General features: G+C 34.1%; 1 protein-coding gene across 2 annotated transcripts; it reads right to left on the reverse strand.

The window, feature by feature from the left end:
• Positions 1 to 506: 506 nt before the first annotated feature.
• Positions 507 to 26909, reverse strand: LOC132942132 (protein held out wings). 2 transcript variants are annotated; one of them, XM_061010441.1, is made up of 9 exons: positions 26197 to 26909; positions 13924 to 14057; positions 5699 to 5815; positions 5380 to 5520; positions 5202 to 5301; positions 4777 to 5118; positions 4404 to 4475; positions 3028 to 3184; positions 507 to 2171 (listed from the first exon to the last, which is right to left on the reverse strand). In XM_061010441.1, the coding sequence occupies exons 1-8, from the start codon at positions 26327 to 26329 to the stop codon at positions 3072 to 3074; spliced, it is 1152 nt and encodes a 383-aa protein (XP_060866424.1). In that variant the 5' UTR covers positions 26330 to 26909; the 3' UTR covers positions 507 to 2171; positions 3028 to 3071. The 2 variants fall into 2 exon arrangements, with proteins under 2 accessions (XP_060866424.1, XP_060866425.1); XM_061010442.1 differs by lacking the exon at positions 4404 to 4475 and having other exon boundaries at positions 26197 to 26906.
• Positions 26910 to 27394: the final 485 nt, after the last annotated feature.

Genomic DNA, 27394 nt, shown 5'->3' on the forward strand with positions numbered 1-27394 from the left:
TGTAGCACAGAATAACTCTGTGTTCATAACTTAATCATGTGACAATAATCGTGAAATTATATCATTTTCAATTAGCACATCAACTTATGGGCAAGAAGCAGTAATATTATTAACATGGTAGGTAATCAAAAGTATTTTTGGAGTATGAGCATTTATTTAGGGGCACTTGTGTTTTTGGGGAACAATTTAATTAGCTGCACACACAGCGACCAAAGTATGCACACGCCTATGTCCACTGGCTGTAGATAGTAAAAAAAGACGTTCAATGAGTTATTAAAACATTGAGTGAAATACAATCAAACATAACATGCATACTTACGTCATACGACGTACATAGCCAATATATTTTTATGACTTGTCCTAAACCTCACTGCTTTATTCATTAGCAACTCTATGTGGATTCAGCGGTACAAAACAAAAAGTAAATTTTATTACACCAATTTCAAGTTATCCGACACATGGTGATTAAAGGAAGAAATGGGTAATAAAAGAATAATAATAAAAAAAACTGTTCTACATGCTTTTTTTATTATGCATATCATCTCATAAAACATTTTCATTTACAAAATAAATTTCATAAAAATCTGAAAAACCTTACATGCAACATTGATAAATTTGATTAAAATAGAAACTCCTATGGTATATATATATTTCTATAAAACATATTATACACATAATATATTTATAAATAAAAATAAAATTCATATTTAAGCATATAATATTAATACAATATATTATATAAATATAGCTTATAGAATATAAACATTATATTTCTTGTCTTCTACTTTAAAATATATGTTTTTAAACAAAATAAGATTGAAATAAATTAAAATTTATAACATTAAATCTTAAGGTGTTTAATGAAAAGAAAAATATAATTTTACCCTATGGCACATGAGCCTGAAATACATCAAACAGTAATTGATTGTTTTGGGAGGCAGTAAAGTGCTCATCTACAAACAATTTTTTTTTCTAAAATCTACAATATACATATATATGTATAAATATATATATATATATATATATATTTATAATAATTTTATATATTAACTACAAACGTCTAAAATAACAAGAAAAAAACAAAAACACGACTATTTTAACGTTGAGATTCGTAAACAACAAAATAAAATAAAGTAATATAATAATGTATGTATATGATATATATATTTAGCCTAATCGAGAGATTGTCTAAATTATTTAGGCTCTTAAGTACTTACAAAAATATTATAAAAACTTAATTATATATATATATATAAATATATATTAATTTTTTTCAATATGTATAAATATATATTTTCATATAATATATAATATTAAATATATCTCACTAATAAATAAATTATTGTGAGTATTATATTCTATATTTGTTTAACATAATTCTATAACAAAAAAAAAAATGTAGAACGAACTGGCATGGGTCGATTTTGGCACCTGGCATATGGTATTATTTAAGATATTATATTTTAATTTTATTTAATACTGAAAATTTTCTCTACATAATAATATCGAAAAACTTTTCTAAAAAAAAAAATTAACATTTTATTGCACACTAAATATAAAATATTATATAGTTCTTATAAATAATAACAACATAAAAAAAAAATATTTATATATTTTTTTTAATTTTCTTATTTTATATCCTTGTTTAAACTAAGCAAATTTGATAAGTAGAGTTGTAAAAAAAGTTTGTTCAATATTCTTTTATATTTTTAATTGTCGTATACTTTGTCTTATTAGACCATTGTGGTTCAGTGTTCAGGAAAATAAACAAACAAAAATACTAAGACTAGTGACGACAGGCGTATAACGAATGTCGACATCAATACCAAAATAAACAAATATATAGATACATATGTTTTTAAAGGCATCAAGGGACTCAACAAAAAAAATCTATCTAGTCTTTAAATTATAATATTACGAAACAACATTAAACACTATAATAATATAAATAAAACAAATATTATTATACGAAAATGATTAGACAGACAGATAATTGGTTAGACGAATAATTTCAAGTGCAACTTTGCGTTTTTTAAAGTGTGTATATATGTGCGCAGAATGATATTGTTTAGTTGTTAATTATAGTTCCGTCTGGCAATCGTCGCACTTCGGCCGCAGGCTGCATTGTGTGGTGTTAAAATAAAGGTCCAGTATGTTAGATCTCCGCAAGCCTTTTTTTGAGGTTAAATAAAAAATAAATAAAAAACATGTTAGTAATGAAATATTTAAAAAAAAAAAAAAAAAAAATAGCAGCTAAAAGTATTATGTTCTATTATTGTATTAGTGTAAGTACGCCGGTGACAAACATAAGTGTTCTGTCGAGTGTATTTCAATAGTTATTAGTACAATATTTTACTACCATATGTATGAAAAGCGTTATGACGTATAATACATATATGTAAGACAAAAAAAAACTTTCATGTGATCATATTACTTTTATTATTTAACCAGTAATGTAAGTTTTTTTTCATTCCACTGTTTGTATATATGCATTAAATTTTAATATTATAGTGCAAAATAAGGGATGTTTCGTACTTATCATAAATAATTTTGATACATGTCTACCTTCACCAATAAACAAATCTTCGGTTTTGCTGTTAAATACAATATTAGAACACAATACGTGAAAAATATACTTAAATATGTTATATCTACAAATTAATATTATATATTATGTAGCTCCTACACCTACATAATACTGCCATAACAAGCGAGAAAACATGTAAAATGTATATAAATTAACTATAAACGAATATATAAATATTTATTTAATATATTATATGCCGGTATATAATAATAATAGTACATCTACATAAACACATAAATAAATTATGAGAAAAAATAAATAAAAATATCACAACCGAAAAAAGGTCTAGAAAAAAAGAAGCATAAATAAAAATAATTACGCGTGGAGGTCATTGAAATTGTTGAAAAAAATTGGGGATTTTGAAATTTGATAATCGCGCCAAATTATACCCTATAAACTATGATTGTCTAACCCTAAATTAAAAACGAATAGCAACTGACCTTTCAGATTCAAAGAACTTTTTTTTTAATTTTGGTTTTTTTTTTTAATTGACAATCGAAGTGCCAACCCTCTGATACGGATGATCCCTGATCTGAGTCAAATGCCTTCTTTGTTTGGCGACCTGAGCCGCCGCCGCAACCGCGGCTGCTGCACCTGCTATAAACATATTATTTCTATTTATTTATTGAAAATTAATTTTTGTAATGCATTTATAAAAACACCGTTAGAGAGCCAGGTTCCATTTTAAAACGTCGACCCCCTACAACTTGTACAAAAATAATAGTAATTATAATTAAAAATATATATATATTTATATATATTATATATGTATAACAAATTCTAAACATAGATGTGTACTAAACAATCACAAAAAAAATATACATAACATTAATTATATAATCAGCCTGAGTATTTTTTTTATAATAATATTATAATATAATATAATATAAACATAATTAAAATATTAAAAGTGTTTGTCATGGTATTTCATTCTTATCAAATTAAGGAACTTTAGGTGTCAGAAGTATATTATATTCTTCTTATGAGTAAAAAACCTGTCTGGTGGTTCTTTTTGGTCCCTCAAGTATTTTGTTAATTCGGGTCCTAATGTTTTTAATATTTTGTTTTATATTTGTTAAAACTTTAGTATTTACTATTAATGTTAGAGTCACACCTTGGTTTACATATTTCTAAAAATAATGTAAATATTTGTCCCGGTTAGTTGAAAATATTGACTAAGAAGATATATGAGATATTTTTAAATTTACTAATTCCAAAACTATGAAAAATAACAAAAATAATAAGGATTTGTTTAAATGTTATTACTTATTACATATTAGAATTGTTTTACCAGTTAGAATACAAATTCTAAGATTATTTTTTTTCAATAGGAAGTACTTGAGGAGTATTATTAGGAAAAATATTTGATTACCGTATTAAATTTATTAGTACACACCTAGTTTTTTTAATTATATTTTAGTCGAGTTAGACTAATATTTTAACTAACTAAACGCGAAAGAAACAGAGATAAAGAAGGGATATATATGTATATATAACTAAAATAAAATCTATAAATAATTACTATAAAAAATTAAAGCTTTGAGTAATAAAATCGATTAAAAGCGCGCAAAAAATTAAGGAATCAAAAAAAAAAAAAATCATAATCATAATCATAATAAAATAAACAAGATAAATAATAATTATATAAATAATAATAATAATAATAATAATAATAATCATAATAATAAAAAAATAATAATAAGGAATATTGAAATAAAATTAATTCCTAAAATTATACATAAATAATAAATAAGATAGCACCTCACAAACATAAAAAAGAAGGGTTGGATGGCCAAATACTAAGGATGGTACTAACGTTGATTTGGCCAGTGACGGTAGGTGAGCCCTTGTAGTTCTGGAACCATTAGCATGTATCTGGCCGAACATTCTTTTAATATAATAATAAAAATAAATTAAAATTTAAAAAATATCTCAAGAACAGTTTGCTTTGAAAAATAAAAAATACTGATTAGGTTCATATGTGTTTTTTTTTCAGTCTTATTAAAAACTAATAATTGTTTAGTGATATTTGAACAGGGGCATTTTAATTGTAGTTTTAAATTATTTTCATCCTGAATTATGATTTCTCAGTCTCCCAAGCGCATTCAATCATATACATCATATAAATATATATATTATATATATTTATATATAAATCTTTTTTTTTTAACAAACAAACAACAACGCACCCGAGTGATCGGCAGGAGTGTATTCTGTGATCAATGGTGATCCAGCCAATGCATAGTTGGCATAATCGGCATATGGCGTATATATAAGACCAGCTGCAGCTGCTGCTGCTGCAGCATGATGATGATGTTCAGCAGGAGACAAAAGCTGGGGTGCACCAGGATTTCCACCACTGGTAGTAATGGCAGTCGGGATACGTGGCGATAATATAAGTGGTGCCGTTAAAGGTGTGGCGGTCTGTGGTCGTAAAGTTGTGGCTAGGCCACCCATGCCATGTGGCGACAAAAGTCGCTGTGTCTCAGCAGCTGCTGCAACAGCCATCCTACGCCATTCCTCATCACAAGCTAAAATATGAAAGTATTAATATATTGTGACTAAAATACTGAATTAATTATAATTATTATTGGTATAGCAAAGATCAATTTACCCGCTGCTGCTAAGGCTTTAGCGTTTGAGTCCCTATATGTACCGTTGATGATAGCAAGTTCCATCAGTTGGCGTTTCTTCAATTCATCTTCTCCATCAGCCTAAAAAATAATTAGTACTTTAATACATTTGAATGTAACTGAATACCAAGAAGATTTATAAAAATAATTTCAACTAACAGGTACAAGAAGCCTTTTCACTTCATCAATGGCTCTCTTCAACTTGAGCTTAGCCCGGTTTTCAGTGTCTTCAACGGATATCAAAACATGGAGCTCTTCGCTCAAATGTTCCCAGTTGGGTTTACCTCTGTTTTGTTCCTCCTTGAAACATACATAATTACAATTAATTGTTAAAACACTTGAAACTATCCAATTCCTATTTACTTACGATTCTGTATGAAAAACTTCCGATAATGGTGTTAGCAAATAAATGATATTTAGGCATAGTGTTAGACAAGAAAAATCAATACATAATATATCACTTAATTTTCGTACATACCTTTTTCTTATCACGCATTGAACCCTTTCCTCGAACCATAATCTTGCATCCGGTCTCCAATTCCAATTGTTTGGCAGTCATACCTCGTGGGCCTAATATTCTTCCGACAAAGTTGAACTAAAAATTAACAATACAAAAATCTCTTGTTAAAATCGTATTCAAGAATTGGGAAACATTTAAAAATGACACGCAAAACAAATATAAAATAATAATAATATTATGCTGACTGTTGGTCACAAATCCGCAAATCATAGCAATTAGTAGATACGAATGATTTTCATGGAACTGTGTTTTCATTTTTTTCATTATTTTCGTGACAAACTCAACTCGTAGCTGTAATGCACAGTAGTTCTTATTTAGTATTTCGAAATAAATTTATCACGTTATGAATTCGTTTCGACACCGTTCAAATAAACAGGGACCCTCACGTTTAATAATATATTGTGTGCATTTTCGATTACGATTTACGAATAAATGTAAAGTGCAGATTAATATTCTAAGGTACTTATTGTAACAAATCGACAGATAAAAACGACATTTGAAACGACGTTAACATCGTGTCTATACACGAAACTCGTCACGATATCTCTCGGCGAGCACCGAGTGGGTACGTCAATTTCTTCGACCAACGTACTTGAATCATCAGTTTTCGTCTTTTCGACACACACCATGCATATTATAATATAATATAATAATATATAGGTAGTAATAATAATCGTGGTGTGTATATTACGATTATAAACAGTCGAGTGGTATCCACTCATCGCTATTATAATATTACTAATTGACTCGAATATAGAAATGGCATTTTAAACACGCGAGGTTTCCTTTTTACGACCGGCGTATATGAATATTATGCAGCAATATAGCTAGGTTGGTTAGGACATTTTAAACGTCGTGTGTACACACGTACAAGTTGCTCTTAAAACACAATTATTCGTGTTTCAGGATCAGTGTACCAATTAACCGGGCACCTTATATTTGAATGATACCTATACAGATTACAGACGAAATCATCAAGTTGTAATTTTCGCAACTTATATTTTATCCTATTTAAAGCCTAATCGGATTGTTGTACTGCACAATACTTAATAATATGAAGAACACGACGATGATACTATAGATACTTTTAAATGCACAACTGTGTTAATTATTGGGTTTTAATTTAATTTAAGTATGAAGTAACTATAAGTTGTACAGAATATAATGAATATTATTTTTACACAGTTTTTATTTAATCAACCAACGGTTATTATTTAGCGACATTATTTATTTGTCTATAAACCATGAAAATAACCGAGTACAACTGGTATATGAAAAGATGATTTTAAGCGTTATTGGTAAACTTGCCACAAGTCACTAGTCAAACAGACTATACAGTTCTACTACGACGGGGGTACATAAAAAGTTGAAAAATGTTTAGTTCGGAACCGTATTGTAGTGGAATCGTGGAATCACATATTATTGGAACTGTATTTTCATTGGGTCACTTTAATTTTCAATCGTAATCTGTTTGAAATATATTATGTCAGAAACGGATTTGATCGGAAACGTCATTTTATGGACAACGTACGGTTGTAAACATAATATTGTGGTTGGAACTATTATAATATGTATACTAAACAATATTTTGTCGGAATCGTAAAATATTTCGTTGGAAATGTATAGGTATGTATAAGTACGGTACCTAAACGATTCCAAACAAATTATTTTTCAACAAAAAACTTTTCTGAGCGAACACTATTCCGACCAAAAACGTTTCAACTCCATACGATATTACGATCCAAGATAATATTTCACCAAACGCATACGTTTTCGAGTAGGTTCCAAATCTTTACGATCCGACTTTCGATCATTTATTTTTAAACAAAACCTAACCTCCAACGACGCACGACCGACAGACACCTACAAAATATAATTTTAACACGTTGTAATAATTAAAATATAATATAAATATTGTTTTAAATTTCACGTTTTTAACATCACACGGATCGTCGTCGTCTATTTTTATTTCCCTTTGTTACACACCGCTGGATGAAGAAGTGGACGATGACAATAATAATTTATATTAGTCCTACAGAGCCTGCCTGTGCATTAACTATTATTTTATGGATGGCACTCCTCTGTAGACATGCGTAACCGCGGTTACACCTCGTCCTCTATAGAATTATTATGGTACTACGCTACGACGTTCTTACCACGGTTTAAAATATCATATAGCCATGATTATTATGGAGTCCGATATCGAAGGCTCTACAGTAGGGGAAACGGTATTCGATGAAACGAAAACTCTCGAAATTCTCTGGAAAGCATACTTTTTTCCAAAACGGCATTTACGGCGCTGATTTCAAAAAAAACCCAATGTACACCAAATGAGTATTTTTATACCTTTCCTCGCTTAAATAATTATTTTTCGAAAATATTTGGCACGAAAAGCTCATCGATGTTGTTTTGTATAAATTACACACTAAACTCACCCAGTCGCCTACAAACATTCTATAATATTTTTATCTATACGACATAAAAGTATAAAACTAATAATTTTATGAAGTTAAACTGTGCCTAACTTCGTGACCCATACGTACGTTAGGAATTACTTATCATATATTTATCAATTATACCTAACTAAAACTAATAGTTGCAAAAAAAAAAACCCAGCCCTACAGTTAAGTACGATTGTATGACTAATGACGCATCAAAATTCACAATATCAATATATTTCATCGAAATTGTTATTGTGAGTCCAGAATGATAATAATATAGATTTAGGTATGCTACGATGACCTCGGCGGATTCAATATAATAGAAAGCCGATAATTATGCATAAAATCACTAATTTAGTGACGGAACACGGCTACAACATTATAAAAGTAATAAAACAAGTTACAAATACTGAGATACACATACACCGCGATAATAATGAGATTAATTTCCAAATAATATACATATTACTAATTTATTATAATACTTAAGTATTATTTAATAAACATTAAACAGTGCATATAATTATATAGCAAACATTTCAGAGACAAAAAAATATGAACTTCAGACTATTATACAATCCGTGAAATCAAATTCTGCACCAAGTCGAAAATTATACAATAAAATACAAACATAGTCACACATTCGTCGAAGTGGTGGCTGTGTATACAGAATACACCCCCCCAGGTTTAGCGGAATTCACGAGTTCACGACGACCCGAAATGACGAGCCAAAAAAAAAAAATGATAATTCACGCGAGAAGACTCGACAATTAATTTTACCGCCGGTTAAGGATGAATAAAATATATAATAGGTATATATTATTTATTATTATTAATTATTGTTATATATATAGTAACAACTCGATGATAATGGGCACCACCACAAATCACAACAATGGTTTGCGGCGACAAAAAATAACTAACTACCACACATCATAATAATATAGTCGTTGTGCTAATGAACCGTTTTTGGCCAAACCCGAATAACGACGGTGCCAACACCAAAAAAGGATTAAAACCCCTCTCTTTATAAGCGAACCAACATTCTCTCAATCTCTCTCTCTCTCTCTCTCTCTCTCTCTCTCTCTCTCGCATACACTTTAGCTCTTCGTATACTCTCGCCAGTCGTATGTTATAACTATAATAATAATATATGCAAATGTCATGTACACGATACACGACGGTTTCACACAAACGTATTTGTCACCATTCATTTTTATTATTAATAATAAGAATGAACAGAGAATTGCTAAGAAACAGAAAAACGATTTTGGATAGAAAAAAAAATTAAGAAACAACACTTAGGACATAAGGCAATGGCGATGGCGGCGGCGGCAGAGACTGCGAGGGCGCCATTGCTCGTTGGCCATATTCAGCGTTGTCACGATCCTAAAAAAGAACCCGACCATATGGTCCTCTCATGTTTTCTCTGGCACGTTTATGATCTTTAACATTGCATATATATATATATATATACATATAGAAATGTGTGTGTGTGTGTGTGTGTGTGTGTGTGTATAGACGACGACGATTTAAAAGACGAAAATAATATATACACACGGTGGTAGTATATGGAAATTTAATAGCGTGGGATTACTCATTTTGGAAATGCCATTATTACGCCTGCGATATACATTATACACACATCGTTCATTGGGTTTTTAATAAAATTATAATAACGATGATGATGACGAGATGCAAATCACGCTTATATAATATTCTACATCTTCAACCCCGCATTGGATGTATTGATGTGAGTAATATGTTCCTTTTCTCCTGTCTCACTTTCATTCCTCTCCCTCGCATTACTATTCGCTATAACGCCCAACTCGCGTAGGTCGCAATTGTAGAGTAGACAAAATAAAAATAATAAATACAAATTAGAAAAATATATATACGCCACTGCGTTGTCCATTAATGGGCATCCACGACCGGACATGTCTTTCGGACCATCCCATTCAATCCGTTGAGTATTACAAATATTATATTATTGTATATACACATGCACCAAGGACATGCCAAACCCATTCTACTAAGTGCGTAACATTAAGCTCTGTTTTCCTCCCTGTCACTCTATAATATAGTAAAAAAAAATATGATAAATTGATCAGAGTAAACGGCGGTCCATGTCATTATTTTTTACCGGGAGAAAAGGTATAAGAATCAGAATTGCGTAAACTACACTTCTCTATCAGAAAGTGCTTACAAGTTACGGCAGTAATAGTTTACAGTTGATAAAAATAAAATACCTACAACAAAATTCAAATACATTTCAGTATAGACAACAAACTTCCTGCGCATTTGAGTAAATTTACCAGTTTGAAAGATGCTATATACCTTAGAGATAAGTGATATCTATTAAATAGGTATATAGCAATTATACAAATATACAAACTACATTTAGTAAAATTTTTAAATACTAAGATAATGTTAACAGTTGATAGGTAAGAACTAAGTAATGACTGATGATTATATTATTATATACTTTATAAATATAAAGACTAACAATAAAACGTATACAACAATGTATTTATTTTATTTATTTCCTTCAAATAGTAAATAGATAGTCACTTTTCTGAACAAACTAAATGAATCTTGAACAATCATTTTACATTATTTTCTAACATGACATCATAATATACACGACACGAGTACAAGTTGTGCATTATTCATACAAAAAAAATTGTTGAAAGCTTGGTCACAGTTATAATAAATAATTATTTATTAATACTAGGCAGTTTATAGAAACTTTAAAGAATTTAAATCAAACGTGTTCAAAATAATTGAATTCCTTAAAGAATGCAATAAAAGAAAACACACATATACCTAAATGGCTAAATGGCGTATAAAAATATTTTTTGATTGCTATACGCCTATATACCTAACCTATTGCAAGATATTATGAACGGATCAACAAAATCAATAATAGCGTATGTGGAAATGTGGTAATAATAAATAAAACATACAGTAGTGTACTTGTACATAAATTAATGGATAAAAAAATTTCAAATCTTATAATAGTTTAAAAAGCAACACGTACGCAGTGCACACCAGTCAATTTATATTTTACGCTAAAAACCATGATAAATATGAATTTTAATTTCATCATATGGTTGTTGTTTTTCCTGAATTATTATTTTATGGTGCCTTAAAAATAGATTCAAACGAAAAATGGTCAACACCGCCACTGGCACAAAGAGAGTGCCCGTTTCTTGTCGTGAGGACTTATTTTTTTCTGACGAATCACCGCCACACACAGACCACAGTCACTACGAGCGGCCATCTTTGACTCACACTCAAAACAGTTTATTTGTGATCAGCTTGATCATTATTTAAGCCACTAGACATATTGCCTACCCACCTACAACTGTCTACACGATTAATATTGTTGGTATAATAATATTTCAAAAATACATTGTTTTTCGAGGGGACACATAGATTACAATTAGTAGAGGTAGTTTAAAACAAACTATCGTTTCCACGACTTCCTAATTTTTAACTGTGGCCATATCCTGCACGTGGTTACTCCTTAGCTGTATTCAATAATTAAAAAAATTATTTACATTTGACTTAAGAGGACGTTACACGGTCATTAGTTGTCTTCGTCTTACAAGTGCGTAACATAACAAATTTAAGCTCAGGAGAACGCGTTTAGCTCCGTTAGTTTGAAAATTAGAATGAATCGACTTATTATGAAACTTGATGGTAAGTACATTATCTGTGTTTGTATATGGGTTTTTTACAATACTTCAACTTTTTAGTAAGTTATGCATAAATAATATATCGTAAATTAAAATATCTCACTTGAAAACTGAATTATCGTAAAACCCACATACAAACACAGATAATGTTCTTACCGCCAAGTTTCTTAATAGATCGATTCACTCTAATTTTTAAACTGAGTTAATCGTGGTCTGCTGAGCGTAAATTTGGTATGTTATGCACCTGTAGGACGGAGACAACAAATATCTGTGTAGCGTCCTCTTATAATGCAATATCATATACTTCATATTTGCAATTCATTATTGCAATGACAAACCGGTTACTGATTAATTTAGAACGCTATTAGTCAGCTCATCATAAGTAAAGCTACTTATACATCGTTCTTTACGTTGTACTATATAGCGTAAAATCCAGAAGTCTGCAGTATTAAATTTTATTTTAATCCAAATTTCAGATAAAACTATATATAGCTTAATAAATTTAATTAAACTGATAGTGTAAATATTAACGATTGATGAAATTTCAATTTTCAATTTTTGTTTGGGACGTTTTTATTTTCCCCATACATTCCTGGTTTAACTAGTTGACAATTTTACTCACTGTACTCAAACTTACTATTTTAAATTGACGGAATTGTTAGGTTGTTTTAAAACTAACTGTACTGGTGGAAATGTGGAATCAACGTACTATTTCCCCCGATAAAAAAAGGTCATTCGAGATCAATAATATCACGTGTTTGACGCTCGACGGGGATTTGGCGAGTAGGTAGCATTACTTCTTATGAATCTTATTGTTCTCAAAAGAGAAACACACTTGGGTATATTGGTAATAAATAATAATTCATTTTTAAACAGGGTTGCCAAAGAAGCAGCATGAAGCAGCAGGACGTAAACGTCTGGTATTCCGGTCGTCACTAGGGTGGCGGCGGTGGTGGTGGTGATGAGGGATGAGACTGGGCTGTAAATAACCACACATGTACACGAGACGACTTGACTCGTATTTATAGAAGTGGCTATTACGGAAAGGGGACGTTTTTCATACAGACATCTGGTGCAGATGTCGTATGTAATTTAAAAACAAGCGCGAGCTGGAAGGCAGAGGTGAAGGAGCGAAATAAAAATATTTAAACGTGGATTATCACGTTAAAAAAAGGCAAGACAAAATGGCGAAGTAAGAACCGGAAACCTTGAACAATGAATGAAACCCATACACACATTATTGGGAGAAAAACCGGACAAAAGATACAATAATCTTTTAACTACTTACTTGCATTATTTTTTTAATATAACAAAACATTAAAATATATTAAATATTATGATAACACGTGGAAACCAGTAGGTACCGTTGATTTCATTATCCCATGGACGTTTGGTGGTCATCCTTCGGTTTATCCACCCCCCTCCCCCCACACCATCAACGGTGTTATACAATGTGAGGTAGTGTGTACGGGAAAATCGTCGATTACGGATATAATAATAAATATTATTACATTCACCGTGACGAGAAAATTTCCAGTGGAAAGAGCGCAAGTTGAATGTTTTTTCCTCATTCTTGTTTTAAGGTGAGATTTTTGAATTTATTTTTGTTGTAGTGACCGTCGTTTGGGCATGTGCCCACCGATGGTAGCGGGGGAGGACACACGATACGGGTCCGGATCTTGGCACTGCATGTGTACCGGTAAGATGGTGCGGCGTGGGCGGCGAAGGCGACACGGTATTTTCCTCTATTTTTAGCCGCGCTGAATCGGTTTAAAACATACCATCGTCAACACCCGCGTCGTTTACGCCACCCCACACCACCGCTGCTGGAGCCGAATTTATACTATTAATTAACATTGTTTTATGCACAGTAAAATTTCATGATGAGAAAATTACGTCCGTAGAGTCAAGTCCGTCCCGATATTACAGCCGCGTGAACGATATTCCGTCTACCCGAATGACAATATGTCACGCCTCCGGAAAACAGCAATAACAATAATAATACGTAATAACGAAAATGAATCAAACACAGCGATCTTACCTCCGGATGGTCCTTAACTGGCACGAACACTTTTTCGGTAATGGTGACGGGCGCGCCGTCTGGTTCCGGCAGCACCAACGGTTCCTTCTTCACGCCGTTCACTTCGAACAGGCTGGCCCGGACTTTGGTTATTTCTGTAGAAAAAAATTAAATTCCATTAGTTAATATACAGCAATTTGAAAACGGAATTTTTGTGTTATAATGTTAAGTATATTTAAAATAAAATATTTGTGAAATTGTTTCTTTTTTAGTTTTTACGTAGTACCTATAATAATGGTAATAATGGTTTCCGATATACATTGGTGATTGTCAACGGTTATTTTTTCTATATTATATTTGTAACATATTTATTTACGTGCGTGCACTTTGTAGCTTGTAAAAATTATAAACGTTTTCGGCGTACAGCAAAAAAATATGTACGACAAACGACGACATCAGTTATTACTTATTTTGTAATTTGTAACAATATTATAACACGAAAGCCTAATGCATGTAAAATCAAAAAAATGTAATATCATGTTTTTATTTTTTCTATTTGCTCGTTTGTACACATGCTCCTACGCGGCCAGGAGAATAATAATTTTAAACCTACCGTGTCTAAACTCGTCTAGACACCTGTTATTCATTGTCTTGATATAGTAGGGTTGTTCGTCACAGAGCCGAGGGTTGATTTATCATGCCAATAACAAGAGCGAACAGTGAGCAAATACAAAAAGAATCCAGTAGAAAAATAAGTAGACAAATAATCGCAGTCATATTATTTTATAATATTATGTGTACCGTTTAAACTATACCTATAATTCGTTATTAGATAAACATTTCGAGACACGGTTTTGTCCGAGTGTATTCGGTGCACCAATATAAAATAATTAAGCCAATGCGATAATATGCTTATTGAAGTAAAAATAAAAAAAACTAATGTCAACGACAAGTGTAAAAAATATATGGTTCGTAATCGCTATCGAAATGAGAATTGAAAAAAATAATTATGTGTATACTGTTGACATCACATCATTGTTTCATTCAATCCGAATAACGCTAACGAGCGTGTTTCTTTCTTGCACAGTACGAGGCATCCAAAATTCACGAGAGTAGTATAATATAAACGTAATCGGTGAAACTTCCATACTCCATGTATATACCTAACTTCTATTAAACAAAATTTTCTGTTTAACGAAATATTTTTGAGAACCAAATTTGTTCAATTCTTTTTAACAAAATTCTTTATAATACGATTTTTTTTTATGGTGTATGACACTTCGTAACATGGAAGTTTCATTATAACAACTAATAAATAATAATACAAAGTAAAACAATAAGTTTCGGTTTCGTCGGTTTGGGTGGTGTACCCGCAACGACCGGGTGTGCTGCAACAAATGTATGCGATTGCCCAAACGTTTTGTTCTTTTTAATTCCGATTAATTAAAGACGGGCACAGCAGCGTCGTATCGAAATAATAAGGAAAAAGTGCACGCCAAAAGAGCCTATCGGTGGGGGTGGGCGGTGGGCGGCGTAGCGTATAATATACACAGAAGCGACATCGTCGCCGCGCCGCTGACTACAGGCCGTGACGACGAGCGGGAGCGCGGAAATTATATAATATATTATCACGAATACATCTATTCAAAGGTCGGGCTGGTTTCCTCCGATGACTCGCCGTGGAAGAATCGCGCACACGGGCGTGTACAAATTGTTATTTTATTACCATTTAATATTATTACTATGTTTTCAAGGTGTATATTCGAGAAGGAGTAGGAAAACGTCCCACACGCCGGACACGAAACTCTCTCACACACAAACATCAACACACCCACACGCTACCGGTGTCGACGACGACGAAATTATTGTAAATCGAAATAGACTGTTTTTTTATTTTCTGCCATTTGACCATACAATACCATACGAGATACACTTCGACGCCGCTCCACCACGTGAGCCGACAACCGTCTACGTACGTAGCAACTGTGTGGTGGTACTGTTCGTTTATCGAAACATCAGTTGTACGGCGGCTGAGAACCGGCCCCGGGAGGAGATTCCGAACGTATTTATAATGCGAGTAATAAAAACCGGTTGCCTGTGCAACGCAACCAGGGGAAGGGGGACGCGCGCATCAAGGTCTCGACAAACAGAACCCTTTATTTTTTTTTCTAAATACGAATAACAATAATAAAATAATAAGTAGACGAATATCAGATTATAATTTTCTTACATATACACCGCTCACGGGGGTGATAGCGAGTGGAAAGCTGTGTTCGGTGCGCAGCACAGCCCCTATAAGAAACGTGTACTGCACGGGGCATCGAAGAAGCCGCGGCGGCCGTCGATCGTTTTCAAACGGAATATAATAAATAATAATAATATTATATTATAGAAACCATAAACCTGCTGTTGCAGTACCGCGGTCACAGCAGTTGCATGGTGCAACTAGTCGATCGAGAAACGGATTTAAAAACAAAACCGTACACAATAATATTATATATTGGTACCATCTGTTGTGTGGTGGAACACTTTCAGCGTTAGAAGATCAGACTTTCACAAAAAAAAATCTGACGTTATATAGTTGTCGTAGTAGCCAATATGTACGTTGCTTGTTGTTACGTGCGTTGCTCATTTGCTCCACGCTGCAGATTATATTGATTCAAAATGGATTATCGGCTAAAGCCTAAAGTTATATAGACACGTTATTATAAGTATGAAAGTCGTCGCGCTCTAAAACAAACACTTTCGAGTAATCATCGCGTGTAAAATGTGTAGGTATAATAATTATAACAAAAAGTTAAAATAGTAACAAAAAATATATACATGTGTCTAAAAACTGTACGCGACTCATTTAAAAACACGTTTGTAATGCATTTTATGTGACGTTCTGCTTTCTGCATTTAAAAATGTCATCTGAAAACCAAAACGAGTGCCAAAAAACAACAGTTTGTGGCGTTCGGTTCTCATTAAAAGATTATTCTAAGTGTTATTAATACTATATTTTTAAAGAATTAATATTTTCATTCCCTCTAACCCATAGCGGTTCTAATATTGTAAATATTATACTACTACATACATAGCACACAGGATGCATCATCACGAGGAGGTTTCCGTGCTTTGTCTTACCGACGAAAACATATGTGTGTGTAATGTTTAAGCCACGTTACCACGTATTCTCTATATGGTGGTTGAATCATTTATTATTGTTATTTATATATTACATTATATACTATATACATACGTATACATAATATAATACGAAACGAAAAAAATATACTATATCGTCGCAGTTCAGTGGTTCTCAAAAGGGCGGAATCGTCATGAAGGGTCAATGCTAAGTCGGGAAGATGGGAACGAATAACTTACAAGTATCATAGTATAAGTGCACAAACGAACATATTATTATATATGTGTACTGTGTAGTATGTACAGCTAATACCTACAAATCCCGTTGCCTATTTTATAAAACCATTTCTCTAGTCCAATGGAGGGGATTACGAGCGGGTAAAACAATACACGATTCCGCCGACTCAGAAGTCGACGAGTGTGACATGTTCATCTATATAAAATATCGTTTTCACATTGTTCTCCGTCGCGCGATGTGTCTCGAATTACCAATCTCGTCGATGCCGCTGCCGCTGCCGCCGCCTTTCTTTCTTTCCGCCCGTCAAGGCTAAAACGCGCGCACATTACACGATGCATATATACATACATATATAGGTACATATATACATAAATACATACATATTACATACATACATGTATATATAAATACGACCTACGTGTAAGTTGATGTCGTAGTTATTATTTATCAAATTGTTATTATATTGTCGTTAATAATAATGAAAAATACTAATGGACGTTAATTATTTATGGTCGTACGGGTATTCGCACATGGTGAAAAATTAAACAACCCCCATCATCGGGGTGGTATTAATAATACTGAATTGATCTAATAATTTACTGCGTATGCGGGCGTTGACCAAAAACTTGTTATTTTCGTAACAGGGTACATTATTATAACAAACGCGCGCGTGTGCTTCTGAATGTTTTTTTTCAACCTTCGATGCGTTGGTATACACCGTAGAGTCCTTTGAAGGGGAGAAAACACACACGCAATGCAGACGCCAGGTCCAAGAATAGACGCGATGCACTTGGCATCTGCTGTGACGCCATTTTGACTTTTTCAACACACTCTTTATTTATAAACGGACGACGAATCCCCTCGGTACATAGTGTTTTTTTGAACGAAATATAAAACAAAACCGTTCTTTGAGAAACGACAATATTTATCGAGCATGAAACCGCTTCGCGTACATAAGAAAAAGTCTTGAGGGATTTATCGCGATTTAACAAGACTGTGGGACGACGGCGGCGGTCGAAGCACATAAAAAAATCACAATAATCAACAAACATATGGTCTATTGGTGTTTCACTGCTACTGCTATTGTTGCTTGGACGAATATCACAAATGGCGGAATACAATTATTTTTAAATTAAATGAACAATTACGGTCGAGTTTAAACACAAAAACATATGTACAAATTGGTTTTAAACGACGATCAACATTGCCCCCCACCGCACCCAAGGCCACAAGTTACCAGAAATTGATTTCCCATCCGTATACGATGGTAATGTATTTAAGCGCTACACGTGTGATGACTATTGACAAATCACATGAAGCCTACTAACGGTTCTTTAGTCGTTGAAACAAACGACATAGACCTCGGGCTGTACTTATTATAACCGTTTATAAAACACGGGGCTGGGGTAAACGTTTGACACCGAAATGTTATTTTCATTTGAAACGACGAAAATTGTTTAACACATAATAGATACGAGCGTAAAAATTGAACATAAATATATATAATATACCGTATAACGACTTACGACTATGTCATTTTACTGTAAAACGTGTTTGAAAAGAAACAATAAGTTAGATACGTATACCATAGTTTATAATATATATATGTTTTACATGTTTATGTATAATAAATAATAATAATAGTTAATATAATATATAGAGCTAATCAAGATATTACATTAAAAAAAAATATAATGTTAACCACATGGGTTTTTAACCGATTTATAATGGACGAGTCAAGTGTGCGCATAATAACCTTATGAACGAGGTACAAATTAAAAAAAAACACAAATAAATAAAAATTAGTCACCAAATTTACTTTAACCTATTTATCGAAAAACTTATATGACGTACATATAAATCCGATTAAACAATTATTTAATCTGATAACGCAAATACTATTATATACCTATTCTTGGATAAAAATAACTACAACTTTGAAATTAATTTACTAGTGAGTACTCAAAAGGCAGGTATACAAAATATATATAGATAATAAATATATACAGAAAACAAAATAATGCATTGTATCAGTGGCAAAAACATGGACGCATAGGATATAATATACTTTAATATAATAATATATATTATATTATGAAATTTAATTATGTCGCGTAACACTAAGACTTTTACTCAGACGTCGAAAAGACTCCATTCTAGTCATCCGGCAGCGGCGGCGATGAGATTCGCTCGTCAAGTATTATACATACACAATATATACCTAATATAAATTCCGGTTTCTTGTGCGGTTTCCAATCGCGGACACTAGAAAATTACAGGCTCGGTGACCAGTCCCTTTTTTGGCAAGTGGGCCAGCCAAAACAAATTTTTCACTCGTTAAAATAATATATCAAAACGCTTCGGGCTATACGTGAACACCCACTGTGCACCTTGTATTACACTATAACCTATGTATCTATATTATATATATTTTATATAATAGGTATATTATTATTATATGTAGGTACAGCGACCAGACGAACGACGACCAATAATTTTCTGATGCATAATATTAGGTATAATATTGTTATCATTATCGGCCATTTTAGATTTTCGTCGTCGGTTTAGCGTTTTTTGTGTCCAGTATAAGATTATCGAACGTCGTACCGTATACAAACAAAGTAACACGACTATGCACATAATATAACATATAAAAAGCCAGACTGGATGCAGTTTAACCTATAGCTACACCTGATTCAAGATGGTATTAGCTGATGTAACATATTTGAAAACAATGATGGTATTTACACAATTGCAATTTGCATTAAAAAATTTACTTTTAGAGGATTTTAGTTTAAACCGCGATTTCTGTTTTTTCTCCAATCTCGTCTCCTATACATAACATTCAAAAATGCACAATAACGAAACTACTATTATTTCAGATAAAATAAAATGTGACTTCATGTATCATATACGTGTCAACTTTAGATCCCTATCGGAACTTTTGAACGCTTTCCCTTCCTTCACGAAAAAAAAGTATTCGATGGAAGACAAACGAATCACGTAATTTCTCTCTTGGGCCAGATCTAAAATGCAATTTATCTCGCAATTTATAACCTAATGATATACCTAAATAGGAATATTTGAATTCCGAAACTCCAATAATATGGTGATGACTTTACAACATAAAGAAGGAAATGCGATCGTGTGAAAGCACCGCGGTACCGTCGAGCGACGAACATCTGGTGGTTATTATAAGAGTGTATGAAAACTGGCGACATTAGTGGCAACTGGCGACGGCTGAGGCGGCGGCGGAGGAGGCCGAGAACTTTCAAACCACATCCATAGATAGTAATGCAGGTCAGTGGCACTTGGTTTGTTGAAAATTATATACACATTACACACATATGTGCACCGACCTATGGAGTTGTGACACATAGGTTCGCTATCTTCATAGACATATTTTTATATTATTATCATTTATCACCGTTATATACTAATACTATACATAGGACTCCCGAGATAATATCCCATGTGCTGCAGCATGCTCCAGGTAACAATAATAATAATCAACGAGAATAATGATAATGACGATAAATAATACATTAATATACGTGGAACGTGCTGCAGCAGTGTGAATGCGAATCAACCAAGGGCGAATGAAATTTGCATCGGGGAGCGGAAGCGGGAAAAAACGGTGATTGAGGTGGGGATGTACACTTGTAATGTAGGTCGGCGCCCAAAGGGTGTGCGCGTGCACAAGACACCTGTAGCACTTCAAGCACCGAGACGACCGTAAATCGAGAAAAAAACGTTACGAAGGGGTCTTTAAAAGCAAAATATTGTGCAACGAGGTTTTTTTGAAACGAATGAATCACATATTATACGGAGGAACATTCGGTTTCTTTTCACGTCATTCACGCACAACATATTTTGGCCGACCTCCGCCACGAAAGCGTTTTGTATTATTATAAAAATATATACTCGACAGATATATTATATTATAATATATAATGACTATAACGATAATAATAACATACGACCACTGAGTATTATTGAGTGGCGTATTATTGAAATCAGTGGGATGGCGAAAAACTGCAACGTCGCCGCCGAACAGAACACAAAACGAAACAGCCTTGGGTCAGTTTCGCCCTAGCTGAAGCGGTATAATTTTATGCGCGACGACGAGCGTTTCCGGAAAATGTCACCTCCTGTATAATACCTCCTAATGATAGTCCCAAGGCTTGGCCGACGGACGCGACAAATGGCGCAGAAAATTGAACGGCGTCGTCTTTTTTTTTCGAGCGTTAAGAAAACCCAGATCAAACGACTAGCTGTGTACTTTCGAAATGCAGCGACATGTGCGCGTCACGACACATTACACTCGCAGCACCACCGTCTTCGTCAGTCGACGAGTATTGTGTAGGTATAGTTAGGTAGGTAGATAGGTAGGTACACCGCACCACAAAAACCGTGTTCGCTATATATAAACATATAATTGCTGCGCACTAGATAATATTATTATCGTATTATAATATATTCCGTACACAATCTACTGCGTACGTATCTTACGGCGAACACTCTGTACGTATTATACAGCCTCCGGCTTAACGAACCGCGCTGATCTCGCGGTCCCGTATAGCTTTGATCGACATTCATATATCGTCATGCGGCGGTGGAGTCCCCGAGAACATAATATTATAAGTTATAACATACAATATTAATATCATCGAGTCGACTGTGAGCAAATCGGGTCGTTACTTTACATGTTATACATTGTACGCGTCGAACGTCCACTATATTAAATTATATATTATATAACTATATAAATTATATTAAATTCACACATATGTCTATATATATTATATATAATATATACATACACAACTCGCCCACGAAACCGAAAACTAAGTATGTATCATGAGTAGGTATATCGTAAGACGCTATCGTTTATATTTTATTTTTTTGTAATGCGTGCACTCACTATACGTCTGACCATTATCTTATGATATTATATTATAATAACGTACACGACGTGTTTCCCGTTGACGAAAACACGTAAAACGCATTTGCCAAACGTAGGTAGGTAGTACAAATGAAAATAAAAATACAAATTAGGCCCCTCTTTGTTTCACATCGAATTAGATTAGAAAGCTGGAATTCGGTTGCGTCTCGCCACTATCTTATATACCTACAATATTCATCTCGAGCGACATCAAAATTTTGCGGTGAACACAATACACAACACAAATCATAACGTTATACAGGTATCATCCAAAAAGGCAAAAACACTCAAAATTATGATAATATTTATTCGTCAAGCATACTAATACTATATTACTATAATACTTTCTCTGAATGATTGATTTTAAGAAAAAGGTTCTTCTTAACCATAATTAATCATGTAAATTGCGACATAATAAATTCAAATGGACATGGTACTTAATTTATATAAGAAAAACAAACCAAAATTAAACCCAAATCATTGAAGGTCAAAGGTAATAACCGAATAGATTTTAGTATTATCCACATTTTTTGTTGACAATTTGGAATTTTCAATCGTTATTCAATTATTTATCTATTCCACTTAAACATTGATAAGATATACACCATACACGTAACTGCAATAGAATAAAACTAACAAGCACTCGAACGAATTTTGACGATAACATGTTATTTTAAGCTATAAAAAGTAAAATTAACTATTTTCCTATATACAATATACAATGTACATCTTAAAAATGTATTGAAATATAAAATATGTTAACTCACGATACTACTAGAACATAATAATATTATTGAATATATAATAGTAATAGACTACTTTATCGGCTTGTATAATATATACCTAAGTGAAATATTTATTTGTTTTTATATTTACAGCATATTATGTAACTTGATATGTAAGGGTACATTTTAGTATTTATTATTTATACAAAACAAATTTTAAATTCCTATAATTTCTGTCTCTATAAAAGGAAGATACGGATAATTGTATATTGCATTAAATTATATATCTTAGCGATAGAAAAAGTAAAACCCAAAATAAAATTATATGGAGACATGGAGTATTTTATATGAAAAATGATGGTGAAAATATATTTAAAACAAGAAATAAGTCAATGAAAGACAAAGGTAACATAGGTAGTCAGGTAGGTATTGTTGTGACTTATTGTAACTAAAAATGTGTAATATTTTACAAATTGTAACCGATATTAATTTTTTTTTAGTATACATAGAAAAAACTAACGTAATTACTCATTAGTTATTAAAAATAAATATAAATAATTAATCCAATACTATAACAAAATCGCACATCAATTTTTTTAGATTTAAGGATACATTTTTAAAAGAATCATAATAATGTACGATACTAAATTAATTAATTTAATGAAACATGACGTCATTTTGAATTGTTCAACACATTCTGTATTTATAAGCACTAAACAGTCAACGAATCCCCTTGGAACGTGTATGATTTTTTTTCTGATAAAATAAAACATCGTTCTTTGAGAAACGGTGATAATATTATTGAGTAAAAAACAAATAATATTTAATAGAAAGACTTGAGGGATTTATCGCGATCTAACAAGATGGGATGACGGTCAAAGGACTGTGTATAAAAATATAGGAAATATAATAGTATAATGCTAAATTATAGTAATAATATAATATAAATTAAATTATTTTCATTTGTTTAAATTGCTCAATAGGCAATTTCGATGTAGAGTGTGTTTTAAACGAAGATATTTACGAAGAAAATAAAAAAACAAGTGTAATAATAATAATAATAAAAAAAAAAAGAAATAGCATTTCATTTGCGTTTGTGATAAGAATTAATCACACATTTTTAGCATATCGCCAGTCACCAGTGTACTAAGCACACAGCGCGCGAGCACTGTCGACTGTTTTGAGTCATGCGTTGGTCATAATACGAATACACGTGTTGTACTCTCTTGGACGTTCGTACACGCGAAATCGTTTTTCGATAATGAGCAAACGCTATATATAAATATATAATATTCATCACGAGCAAAAGAACACATTTCAATACCGTGACTGTTCGTAAACCCCATTTACGATATCTCTTGGACAAAAACTATTATATTCGGTATCCGAGACATCCTTGTAAAACCAAGTGGAGGACCTGAGGTGTGGTCAAGCACGGTAATGAATTTTTTTCTTTTATCTTATAATTTTGAAATATTTTTTGGATAAATCCGGGGCACATGTTATTTATTTTTATATCAGGTATTCTATAGTAAAACATAGACGTCGTGCGGTAGCGTATACAATTTTAGTTTATTTTGACGTTTCTCGATCACAGTGGCACTAAAAGTATTTTAAAACGAACAGTTCAAATGACTTAATAGTTTTCTAACCCATACTGACAGAATACTAAAACTTTATAGTATTTGGTTTATACCATAAAAATAACAAAAAAGTGTTTCATCCATAAATGGTATGTCATTATCATTATATTTCTCACGGCAGCCACCGATCTTATCACACACGTGACAAAGGAAATACCACACCCCCAGCTGCTTCGGGATAAGACTATAATAATGACGAACGGAGAAAATAACAATAATAATTAATAATAACGATGCGAATATTAATTTTATAACGTAGTATAATATTATAATTTATGGCACCGCCGCTGCCTCATATTTGTGTTGACTGTGTTCTTTTGCACTCGAGGCACGGCGGAAAACAATAATAATAATATGTAAAACAACGTTGTGCGGTTTTGTTGTACGAAACGAGCGCGTTCCCATTTTAAGGCGTCAGTCGGAGCGTTCGAGGTGGAGCGGGGTGCGGCTTTGATGCCCACTTGTTGCACAACGCGCGCTCCCATGTGTGTGGAAAACCCTTTCGGGAACAGCCCTGACCGGACGGCGGCGATTCACGAATTACAGGCCAGCACCGAGCACAAGCAACTGTACGGTTGAGCCAACCCGGGGCGAGGCCCTGTCGCCGTCCGGGCCATCGTCACGATCCCTGCGCACAGGTGCACAGATCGCGCAGCGCTCGGCGGCGGCACCTGTAGAGCACGTGGGCCAGCGGTGTGGTACCACCACCACGGCTGGCCGACGCCGCCGCCGCCGCATTCCGGTCGTGAAACCGAATCCGTGCGCGCACATACAAACACACACACGCACACGGACCGGCAGCGACGGCGGCGGCGGCAGCGGCGGCTCGTAAATGGCAACGTCTTTGAGCGCGCGTGCGGCCTTCACTTAAGCTAGATCGTAAACACACACACTACGCACCCGCACGCATAAAAACTCAACACACGAGACCGAACCTTTTTTTCTTAATAATATTAGGTATGTGTGTAAAGACTGAAGGTGCTTAGTCCAGGGTAGCGAGTGATCCCCGGACGCGGTGTTTTACGATTATATTTATTTATTCATCAACGTGGACAGGCGGATGGCCGGGGCACCGGGAATCGTGGACGACGAAAATAGACTCGGGTGGGTGTGTGTGTGTGTGTATGTGGAGTGGGCTTACGCGGAGAGCAAAACGGGAAAAACGAGATGCTCGCCGCTACCCCCGCCGGCCAAAGTGCCCGCGCCGACACGATGTGTTTATCGGGCGGCGGCGGTGGCGACGGTAGCGACGAAAAACGCGCGACCTACAAAAATGAGAACTAAAAACGCGCGCTGGCCGCCGCTGACACTAAAAATCAGCTGAGATCACCTCTTATCACGAGGCGGCGGCGGCGACGAGAACGGATGATGGTGATTTTGATCATAAATATGTTGATGATGATAATAATACAAAAATAATACAAAGATATTAATAATTAATCGAACGGCGCCAAAAGCCAATGGGCGGACTACGAAGTTACAATTATTTGTTTTAAACGCGAATTCAGTCGATTAGGAAACGATACTATGTTACCGAATGACCAACTAATCAACGATCGGTGGTGGTGTAAGAGTACCACGATAATAAGCTTAAAAATCAGTGATATTAGTAATTACCTTCGTCGATAAGCCGTTCGACGTGCATGAACATATTTGGAAACGCGGTGATTTGTTTGCGGTCTTTGAGCAATTGCGCCAAATAGTCGGCAATGCTCTGCGTGTTGACCGCGTTCATTTCCGTCATTTTCATGGAAACTTTGTCGTTTGACGACGACGTGTGGAGGACACCGGCTGTGGTGGTCGGCGGGCAGGTTACGGATTCTCTCCGGACGATTAGATCGGCGGCGGAAGAGTGGTCAGGTCCCTTCGTGTAGATATCAAACGAGACTTGTTAACATTTTTCGCGTTTTACTTGAACGGTGACGACGACGTTGGTGACGACAAATGAGATACTACACCGCAATGCGTTATTGACACGATGATTTATGTTACGTGTGTGTATGTGTGTGTGTGGTGTTCTGTGTTTTGATACGGACTATAGAGACGGACAAACCGTGTTATCTGTAAACGCGCGTCGCACTCGTCGGTTTTATTTTATATTATTACAATAGGATTTATATTATTATACACATGCGTGTTAAAATATGTGAACAACAAATTTAATTGACAGTGCTGATCGGTCGGCGTTTGAATTCTGTACCTACAGGTGTACGGTGAGAGGGGAAAAATAGCGAAAAACGGAATACGACCGATGGATGTACTTTTTTCTCTCGGACTGCGGACGCGTATTGGACTGCGCACACGATGACGAGTGCTCTTTTAAACTAACCTCGGCCGAGGCCCGTAGGTCGGCCGACGACGTTGCGGCGATAGCGCATGCGCGACGCGACGGAAAGAGAAACAGTAAAAACAAAACGAGACGAGAATACCGCCGCCGCCACCGCCACCACTACGCGCGCCCGTCCGTCCGTCGGTTCGGTTTGTGTATTATTTCGCAGGGCAAGACAAACGCCATATTTGGACTTAGCGCGACGCGACCGACCGCCTGACCCGCACTTTGAGCAGCACGACTCGGCGCTGTAGGAATTAGGATTTCTTCTACCAGTCGGCTTTTCCGGCCATCAGGGTGGGCGATGGGCAGCCGCAGCTCCGGTGTGGTGACTGGGAGAGGTGAGGGGGCCACGACCAAAACTATCAATTTCTCAATTCTATCAAATTCTGAATTCAATAGGTATGACTCGGTGTATTGGCAACTTTATTAGTAAGCGTCGTTTCTACAGAAAGAAGTTTTTCAACTCTAAGGAAAGTAATAACA

This window comes from Metopolophium dirhodum, chromosome 3, assembly GCF_019925205.1.
Source record: "Metopolophium dirhodum isolate CAU chromosome 3, ASM1992520v1, whole genome shotgun sequence".
Taxonomy (NCBI): domain Eukaryota; kingdom Metazoa; phylum Arthropoda; class Insecta; order Hemiptera; family Aphididae; genus Metopolophium; species Metopolophium dirhodum.